Raw genomic sequence first — 9,845 nt, 5'->3', positions numbered from 1 at the left:
CGAGGAGGAGGAGAGGAAGGGGAGTGGTAGAGGCTGTGGTGCTGGGGAGGAATGCGAGGAGGAGCATACATCAGGGTGCTTCTTCTTGATGGCGTTGACAACCATCTTCTGGTACGGGAAGGCGAAGAGGTCGTAGTCCTCGGGGGACAGAGAGCCCGCCCAAGAGTCAAAGATCTGGATGACCTGGGCAGACGCATCAAATGAGCCTCCCTACTCCCTCCCTGCCTTCCCGCCCCTCCCTCCCTCCCCTCCAGCCTGCCTGCTTGCCTGATCTCCCTTTCCCCTCCTCCCCCTCCCTCTCCTCACCTGAGCTCCGGCCTCGATCTGAAAGTTCGCGTAGTTTCCGATGTTCTCGGCAAGGTTCTCCAGCATGGCCGTGAGGAGGGAGGGATTATAGTACCTGAACAAGCAGCCACATCACTCCTGCTGCTCCTGCGCCGCTCCCCTCTCCTCCCTCACATCATCTTCTTGATCTCGAGGTACTCAGAGCTGGTTCCTCCCTCCACCAAGTAGGTCGCCAGAGTGAACGGAAGGCCCACGAACCCCAGCACAGTCGCCGAGTTTCCCACCTGCGCGAGCATGGCCTCAGCATCAGGTTGGGAGCTTGAGGACAAGGAGAAGGAGACACAGAGGAAGGGACGAGGAGGAGAAGCACGAACCCTCTTGCGCAGCTCTCCGAGGGTCTGCTTGACGAAGGGCATGGAGGTGGACCAGTCCGAGCAGATCTTCATCGTGTCAATCTGCTCCTTCGTCCTCAGGGGCTTCAGCTTCGGCCCGCTCGTCTCCTTGATGTCGAACTCCACACCTGCTCCTGGTTAGTCGGGCTGCCTCCTCCTCCTCCTCCTCCTCCTCCTCCCTTTCCCCTCCTCTATCCTCCTTCCCGCCATGGCCCACTGACCCATCCCAGGAAGGGGCGTGAGAATGTCGGAGAAGAGGATGCATCCGTCCACCCCGTACGCCTCCCACGGCTGCAGGGAGATCTCCGTCGCGACCTCAGGTATCTCGGACCTCTCCCTGAAGGTAGGGTACTTCTTCACGAGCTCCCGGTACTCCTGCCATCCCCCGTGAGCTGCGACCTCGCACGCTGCCTGCTTGCCTGCATGTGCCTGCCCGCCTGCCTCATCATCCACACCGGTGTCATCTCCACCTTCTCCCCCCTGGCTGCTCTCAGGAGCAGAGGATCCTCCATTTTGAGCCCCAGCGGAGTGGAACGGGACGCAGTCGCTGAAACAGCCGTCCTGAGACGAGCATCTGCTGGCGGACATCAGGAGGCATGCGCTGCAGGATGAGACGAGGAAGCCCGAAGCAGGGTGTTGAAGCAACAGATCGGCCGGAACAGGAGGAGCAATCAAAGTGGAGAGGAGACGAGAAGCAATCAAGCAGAGGGGAGAAGGTAGAGAGGATGGAAGGAGGCAGGAAGGCAGGAAGGCAGGAAGGCAGGAAGACAGGAGCAAGGGAAAAGTTTTTCACCCTTGGGCGTGACAGTGAGTCCGCTGCCGACGAAGGCAGATGAGTAGGGGAGACCGCACGCTAACAGGAAGGAGGCAACAGCAGCTGATCGCAAGAGGAACATCCTGATGGCTCCTGCTGGAAAGATGAGAACTGTTGCCAACAGACGAAGATGTCCTCTGTCATCATAAAGTGTATCTACAGCACTCTCTGCCTCTGTGCGCTCTGCGAGATTCCTGGAGGGGATCGGTACAAAGAAAGACCATGAAGCATCTACACTGAAGATAAGAGGGCGACAAGAGACGCCACGTGGATGAAATCAATCATGGTGACACTTCGCTGGTGGCCGGGCAAGTTTGGGGGGCGAGGGCAGAGGATCGGGATAGAGCGCAAGGCAAGTGTCTTGGCAACTAGCCTGATCCGAACAAGGGAAGCAAGAGAAGGATCAATCTCAATCGAGTGCATGAGGCGGTGACACGCAGAGAAACGAGGAGGGAGAACGGGGAGAGAGGAGGGAGGAGGGCGGGAGAAATGAGCGGGAAGGAAACGGCGCAAGCAGGAGGCAGCATAGCGGGGGGATCGATATGGGGGCTGGGATGGCCGTCACAAAAGATTTTAAAAGGTGCATTATACATATAAAATATTTGTTATAAGTTTATATAGTGTTCGGTACGATATAAAATTATTTCTGGTAATCAATTTATACAATAACATATGTTTTTATTGCTGCCCGGTGTTGCCCGTTCAACTTTTGGTCTAAACATCCTACCCCACCCATATGAATTATGACCCCACCCTCTTTCTTACCACGGAGCCCCTTTTTACACCAGCATACACCCCTGATTTCTAAAGGTTATAAAGTACCCACAGGAATTAGACCCCCCATCCCCTGTGACTCCTGCAGGAAGGAACCCCTCGGCGAGTCAGCTTGCTATGTGCGTGATAGCACACAGACAGGAAAAATGTGTTTTTAGAAAGTGTATGGGGCTGTGGTACAATAAATTTTATTTATTTTTATAATGTAGCTGAAGGATGATCCCTAGTTCATTCAAAACCTGTCGTACATGTTGATATACAACAGATTTAATAACTTAATATAAAATACAATCTACAAATTTTTATATAGTATTCTCAATCATTGAGTCATAATTGATAGATACAAATCTGTATGAGATAAGCTGTTTGTGCCACTTTGACTAGCTAGTTTTCTGTACCATCAATACAAAACTATAAAGTTTTAAATATACAGTATCACCAGTTAAAATAATATTTATTTATAACTGATCAAGTCGGGCGGGCCCCGCCACTGACAGTTTGCGCGACCGGGTCCGAGCGCGCCTCAGGGTCTTCGGGTCAACCGTTTGACCGTTGCCGAAATGCCGGTAAGCAGAGGGGAGGGGAGGGGGAAGGGAAGGGGAGACGGAAGAGGGGGGGGCTGGGAGGGGGCGAAGAGCAGCAGGTTCAGCAAGAGGAGCAGAAGCAGAATTACGTTATCGATGAGATTATGATGAGATGTTGATGGTGGCGGTCACGGGGACATTGGTTATGTGTGTAAGTTTGCGGGATGGAGGGGGAGGTAAAAAAAGGCGACCATGATGAGTTGCTGACGATGATTGATATGACGATGGCAACGTCTTTTGTTGAAGAATTCTTTGATCGGATGGAAGTGTGAGAAACTAAGTGGAAGTGTGATAACTAAGTGCAGAGGGAGAGGAGAGGGTGTGAAATCTGACTGCAAGGTCACCAACCGCGCTCCTTGCTTACCTTCCATTCGCAGGAAGCTCATTCTCGCCAACAGTTTGCTGCCTCTAGCGGGCAAGCGCTGATAACTCGATGTCAGAAGATCCTGTCTGGTGAGACCTGCCTTACTGAGCTGCCTCGATCTGGTCCTTGGGAGCACAGGATCGTTTTCCCCCGAGCCTCTCTGCGCGTTTCTCGTGGGAGGTCGTTGTCCTGTTGGCCTCGGCTGCTACATGCTGACATGAGACAGGACGGAGCATGGCGACGCATGGCGTGTGGGGTTTACCAAGGAGCAGTGTCGAACCATCACAATGAGCCAGAGTGATTGGGAGTCCTGGCACCAGCGACACACAGCAAACAGCAAGAAGATCTCCTCGGGTAAGGAGAGCTCTTGGGTGTTTGACTTGCTGTGGCTCAGTTGAGGTTGGGTATGCAGGTCAGAACTGGCGGGTTCCTTTCCAGAAGATTGTTGGACACACGTATCTACCAATCGGTTCAATGGAGAACTCACTCAAGAATTTTAGGAACTCAACGTATGTGAACGATGTAGCCTGCGCTGCCTCTCTATGCTCACTGTCTTGCACAGGAATTACGATCGAACGGCGGAGCCGCCAACGATTACTTGGAAAAACATACCGGACACGTCCCCACCCCTTGACAGCTCTTACTCGCACTTTGCTAACAGAACAAACAATAAACACTCATAGCCCAGCTGCTATGTACTCAACGAAGAGCACGGATGGTGGTCAGCTAGCTCCAGCAGGAATGCGTTTTACAGCGATAGTTACGGTCTCCATTGTTTCAACTTTGTCACCCCAACTTTCAAACAATGGGATCGTGGTATCACCTCAGGCCGAATCTCTTCAATTCTCAAGCACAACAAATGTGGCCTCAAAGAACGATAGCATGTAAAACCGCAAACTATCCCCCTTCTCTCCCTTCCCTTCTTTCCCTTCGCCCTTCCTTACCACTGTCCTTCCCTTCTGTATCTTTCCATCGCAGATCTGATGATCTCATGGCTCCTGGAGATGCTCTCGCTGTCACCTTCTCTTCTTCCTTCTTCCTTCTTCTCGTCCCTTCTCATGCTCGGCTGATCTTTCCATCCTCGCCCTCCCACTACTCCGATCCTCCTCTTCCGTCATTAGGGGAACTTGCGAGCTCAGACGGTGAAGGGTGGGGTGGGGGTGTGGAAACAAGGGGGTAGGGGTAATCTTCAAGAACTTTTTGTAGGGGAAAATCGGGGGAGTGATAGAATTGAAGGGGTGGGGTGATTATTCCTATCGATACAGGGTAGGGGTGAGGTAAAGTTTGTAGAGGTTGTGTGGGCGTGGTGGGTGGGTGGGATAGACGAGGGGTAGGGGGATGTATCTGGGGAGGGGACGTATGTCGACAGGGGTAGGGGTGGTGAACTTTGAATGGTATGGTAGGGGTAGTAAACAATAAGTGGTGAGGGGTCTTTCGGTGGGGGTACTCTATAATGGGGGTGGTTGCTGATGGAGTTTTCCTTCTGGAGAACCAAGACTAAAAGATGGGGGTGATTCATCGGAAAGTTAGGGGTAGTAGTGACTCATTATAGCGGAGATTCGTTGAGTAGGGGTGGGTGCACATTTTCGGGGTGGCACACAAGAAGTTGCAGGGGTAGTATTAACTGGGTGGGGTAGATGATGTCCAGACGAGGGGTGGGGGTTGGTTGAAAAAATGGCGTCGAAGCCCTGTAAGCAACGCAGGTGAGGAGGAGGAGGAAGAGGAGGGAGGGAGAGGGAGAGGATATGAGGGAACGAATTTGAGAGAGGATGAGAGGCAGAATGGTTGAGAAGGAGAAGAGGAGGAGGAGAACTAACGGGAAGAGTTTATGACAGAAGGAAAGGAGGGACAGTAAAGAGGAGACAGAGACTTGCGACAGAGAAGTGCAGTTAGTTGAAAGTCAGTGATATGAGACATGAAGGAATTCGATAAGACTGTGATGAGAATAACAGTAAAGAAGCAAGTTAGAAACGAGGCATTGCTTGGTTGAAGGAGTCGACAGAAGGAGGCGGAGTGCGGTCTGGGCTACGTGTGGGGAGCGGATAAGTAGGATAATGGGAGGACGGTGAGAAGACGAGGGAAGCAAGACAAGAGGGACAAGACCAATTGGTGGAGTTGGAGAAAATTGAAAAGGAGGAATGAAAACGATGAGAGGTCAGAGCTCTGGTAAGATCGATAGCTATCCGAAAACGCAGGACGAGGAGGAGGCGAGAAATAGGATGAGGCATTGTAAGAAATTCAGCGATTTGAAGTAGGAGGATGGTAAGGTTGCCCACATCGGTTATGTAGCTATTGAAATACCAGGAGGGATTGCGCTGCTGTGCAGAACGGCTGGTTCTGATACGTCATGGCAGGAGCGTTGGCCAGGATGAGATGTGGGGCGAGGGTGGTCGGAGATGTTTGAACTCGATGCCAGCCCTTTGAGGACCCATCTTGGATGCCAGTGTTGAAGGTTTGAGCCTCCGTGACTGGTTGGACCGCTCTAGGGGTTGATACAAGAACCGCCAGTTTCTTGAAAATGCAATCGGGCTCAGAGGAGCAAGAGATGGAGAGGGATAGAGGGCGAGTAGACAGTCTCAGGGGAAAATTCGAGAACATGCCGAATAACCGATCGACTCCTTCGCCATCCAGCAGTGGCAACAAGATGTCAGACGACCAGATCAAAGAGCTTGAGCGTGATATTCTTGAGCTGAGGCACGAAGAGAAGAGGCTCATTGAAATTCGGCGAGAGAAAGAAAGATTGCTTGCTCGACTCAGTGGGATTGATGACGGGAATGGAGGGTCGAACGAGAATGTTTTGATACCCGGACTACAGGATAGCGACTCTGTCGAAGCAAAGAAGCCGGGAATGAATTCGGAAATCATGCAGCCCCGTGAAATCCATCATACCATCGGTGACTTTGATCAGGACAAGGGGAGACTTCTGTTTAATCGAGATTACCACTCTGTTTTTGATGCTTCACCGCGAGCGAATCGTCCGAATGCGTTGAAAAGCCATTTTTCTAACTCACCTAATGAGTTCAAGGTGAAGATTGAATTCGGGAAGGAGCATCGTCTGCTACAGTTTAACGTCAGGGTGACTTACAACATGTTCCTGCAAACCGTGTTGGATGCCTTCTTTATGAATCTGACGGAAGAAGATATTACCCGAATGATGCATCATGTAGATATTGACGGCGACGTGGTGAAAGTGAACAACGACGAAGTCTTTGAGGACATGAAGGAGAAGTATCTGATATCAGGTCACTGGTCGGAGTTGAAGCCTCTGAGGATCGTGTTTCTGCAAGATGACATAGACCCGCTGTCCCTCGTCGCTATCCCTCCGCACGAGGGTTGCGACGAGCCCATCACATGGAAGCAAGGGAAGCTGTTGGGGCAGGGCGCTTACGGTTCTGTGCACATGGGAATGAAAGGTGATGGGACCCTGTTGGCGGTCAAACGACTTGATCTATCATCAGACAAGGGTCGGCATGTGTTCGACACTTACAACATGGAGAAGACGCTGCTGGAGAAGCTCAAGCACCCCAACATCGTGCGGTACATCGCTTCCAAAGTTGTATCCAAGAGCCTTGCTGTGATCTGGATGGAGTATGTACCGGGCGGATCCGTTGCAAACATCCTGCAAGCCTTCGGGGCGATGTCAGAGGACATTCTTCGGCACTACACACGGCAGATCCTGCAGGGCCTGCACTACCTGCATAGCAACGCGGTGATTCACCGAGACATTAAGCCAGGAAACATTCTTGTCACGGTCTCTGGCGTCGTCAAGCTCTCTGACTTCGGTTCATCATTGCGCGTCACTTCGACCTTGCAGAAGGGAAGTGGAGGACTGAAGGCGGTCCAACCGGTCGGCACACCAAACTACATCGCCCCTGAGGTCGTTCGAGCCAAGAACGAGAGAGACTACACGTACAACATTGACATATGGTCCCTCGGAATCACTGCCATCGAGATGATAACAGCGGAGCTTCCTTTCCAGGAGTACACCAACCACATGGCCCTGATATGGAACATCGGCCGACTGAGTAAGGACAAGCCCAATGCTCCGAAGCCTCCGGTTCCTCCACGGAGCATGTCAGAGGAAGGGAGAGACTTCATACTGAAGTGCCTTGAGCCCGACCCTGCCATGCGACTTCACTCGGCCGAGTTGCTCAAGCACGAGTTTGTTCGAGGGGAGGATGCGCAAGACCAGGGTGGAACTATCGGCTTCGACAGGTCGATGAAGCTGAAGAGAGCGACTAACGTCTTGCGGTCCATGGATTCCTCCAAGACTGTAACTTCACACTCGAGCTCTGAGGTCGAAGATGTAGACGTCTTCGAGGATGCGCAAGAGAGCGACGACTCGTCGAGCCATCTCGTCGTCTCTCGAGTTCCTGCCGCAGTGGTGAGGGAGGACTCTGGTGCGAGCTTGATTCGCTCGCTCCCCAGAGGGGAAGAGCTCTCCTTCAACTCGGAATTCAACGAGATCTTCTCCAAGCCACATTTTGGGAGCAGCAAGGGGAGCGACTCCTCGTTCCAGCATGAGGTCGCGTCGGTGGTGACGGAGGAGGAGCTGCTCAACGGAGTCTGCCTTGAGTCTGCGATGCTCTCGGCTGCTCCAGACACTTCAAGTTTCGTGCAGGTCGACGACGACGCTCTTGCTAAGCTTGTCAACATGGGTTGGACGGTGGAAACATCATCTCGAGCTCTTTCTATGTTTGACAACAAGGTCGAGCTGGCCGCCAATTGGCTCCTGTCAAATCCTGAGGACACGGAGCCGAAGGCGAGCAGCGAGACTCAGATGGCGCATCGTCTACCAATGGTATGTGAAGAAAGATGCATCGATCGGGCCAGTTACTTGAATTTGCAGCAGACGCCTGCACGGAGCGCAGCTCCTGCCAATGTGTTGCCTCCCAGTGTAAGAGCTTCTCCTGCAGCAGCTGTCAGGGAACTTCCTCCTGCAGCCGCAGCGATGTGCGGTGTGACAGCAGCAGCTGGGAGGGAGGTCGCAGCGGCAGGTCCAGTTGCAGGAGCAGGAGCAGAGGCAGGGGCATTAGCAAGAGCAGGGGCAGGGGCAGGGGCAGGGGCAGGGGCAGGGGCAGGAGCAGCTGGGAGAGATTTGGTGGTTGGCAAGGTTGTTCCTCCATCAAGTGGAAGAGAGGGTGCTGGAGGTCAGAAAGGTGAGCTCTTCACTTTGCCAAGTCAGTTGACTCACTTCTCGCTCCACCCCTTCCCGTGATGTCTACCCTGTCTTTGTTCTCCTCTCCCTTCCCTTCTTCATCCTTTCACAGATCAACACGCAGGAGCTCCGGCAGAGAAGCCTGAGGCCAGCAGGCCGGTCGCTCCCACTCAATGGCGCTTCTTACATCACAGACATTGGCGGCTGTACGACCCCGAGGATGCCCGGCAGTTGGAGAAAGCTTACCAGGATGGCAAAGATTCCTTCATCATGGAGATCAAGACGGATTCCCACCACGGTAATCGGTACGAGATCAGACTCAAGCCGAAGGAGCACATGTCACAGAGAAACATCGACAGCGGCTTCAAGCGGCCCATCATGCGGGGGACGGCGGAGGAGTTTGAGATTTTGGGGCGCAAGGAGTCGTCCCTCAAGCACTCGATCCCTGCCAACTTGGTCACCGTCTCGATGCCGACGGGCCAACCTGCCGTAGCAGATTACTTAAGACAGAAGGTTGAGATCGAGAAGCAGGAGAAGGAGACGCTGCGACGTCAATTCGAGGAGCAGGGGTCAAAGGTGCAAGTCTCGTGGTCATGGTGTACAGCCCCCAGCTCAGTACGGACTGACCCAACTTCACATGTCACTAATGCGGATGCGACTGTTCCCAAGAGCTCGGTGAGCTTTCAAAATGACCTGATCCTGTCCTCTGATGTGAAGTAAGTTGCAGGACCTCTCACCCGTCAGAAACTCTCTCTCCCCTTCGGATCCCACCAAAGAGGGCTTGCTCAATCCCTTCCACCGGACCGTCCACGAAGATCTACCCCTCTCCTTCAGCCGCAACCTCAGCATCAGCCGCTTCTCTTCTCGCACCGCCCCCAGACTTCGACCGTCCGCTTACATCGAAGGCAAGACTGACGTCAACGTGATCCTGCGACTGCACATGGGCAACATCTACAACGGCAAGGGAAGCCCTCCGGTCGAGTCCATCATGCGCTCTCCTGCCGCCTCCCCGGATGCCAGCCACCATGACTCTTTCGCCACCTCCTCGGTGAACGAGAAGCCTCAGGCGCATTCATGGACAGCCTTTGTGAGGGAGGCCAACGGAAGCTCGCTTTCCCGCTACATCAAACGAGTCTCCTTCGACCTCTTCCCGGACAGGAGGGGACAGGTTTCCTGAGCCACAACTCCCCCGACCGTTAGTGCTGACCTCGTCCTCTGCAGGCCAAGATAGACATCAACGCTGAGCCCTACGAAGTTACCCGATGGTCCCTCGTCCCCTTTGAGATCTTGATCCACATCGTCCTCCATGTCCGGCCCATGCTGCTCCTCCCCTCTTCTCCCTCACTCACTTGCCTGCAGGACGATTCGGAGTACACTGTCTCCCACTGGCTGTGAGTTGAATCGAGGAGGCGAGGAATCGTCTGACCTTCCTGCAGGTGCCTGAGCAAGAGCGGCAGCTGGAGTGACCAGAAGG

The 9,845-nt window shown here is 53.4% G+C and overlaps 3 protein-coding genes across 3 annotated transcripts in view; 2 read left to right on the top strand and 1 right to left on the bottom strand.

Annotated features, from left to right (window-relative positions):
* The window catches only part of GUITHDRAFT_154354 (hypothetical protein), a 5,626-nt gene extending 4,040 nt beyond the window's left edge, over positions 1 to 1,586 (bottom strand). Inside the window, exons 1-7 of the mRNA XM_005826640.1 lie at positions 1,471 to 1,586; positions 1,100 to 1,251; positions 897 to 1,055; positions 660 to 803; positions 460 to 569; positions 310 to 400; positions 70 to 186 (exon numbers count right to left, since the gene is read on the bottom strand). Coding sequence (XP_005826697.1) covers positions 70 to 186; positions 310 to 400; positions 460 to 569; positions 660 to 803; positions 897 to 1,055; positions 1,100 to 1,251; positions 1,471 to 1,573 — 876 coding nt within the window. The 5' untranslated portion in view covers positions 1,574 to 1,586. The remainder of the gene's footprint in view (positions 1 to 69; positions 187 to 309; positions 401 to 459; positions 570 to 659; positions 804 to 896; positions 1,056 to 1,099; positions 1,252 to 1,470) is intronic.
* Positions 1,587 to 2,825: 1,239 nt separating this feature from the next.
* GUITHDRAFT_114211 (hypothetical protein) lies at positions 2,826 to 3,847 on the top strand (the record flags this gene model as incomplete). Its single annotated transcript, XM_005826639.1, has 5 exons — positions 2,826 to 2,831; positions 3,290 to 3,393; positions 3,440 to 3,567; positions 3,626 to 3,726; positions 3,776 to 3,847. 5 exons carry the CDS (start codon positions 2,826 to 2,828, stop codon positions 3,845 to 3,847), a joined length of 411 nt encoding a protein of 136 aa, XP_005826696.1.
* A 2,712-nt stretch (positions 3,848 to 6,559) lies between these two features.
* GUITHDRAFT_61044 (hypothetical protein) lies at positions 6,560 to 7,381 on the top strand (the record flags this gene model as incomplete). Its single annotated transcript, XM_005826638.1, has 1 exon — positions 6,560 to 7,381. A coding segment is annotated over one exon (822 nt), but the record flags the coding sequence as incomplete, so codon positions are not given.
* Positions 7,382 to 9,845: the final 2,464 nt, after the last annotated feature.

Source organism: Guillardia theta (assembly GCF_000315625.1).
Source record: "Guillardia theta CCMP2712 unplaced genomic scaffold GUITHscaffold_73, whole genome shotgun sequence".
Lineage (NCBI taxonomy): Eukaryota > Cryptophyceae > Pyrenomonadales > Geminigeraceae > Guillardia > Guillardia theta.
The sequence above is the reverse complement of the archived record's forward strand: the minus strand, read 5'-3'. Positions and strand labels throughout refer to the sequence as shown.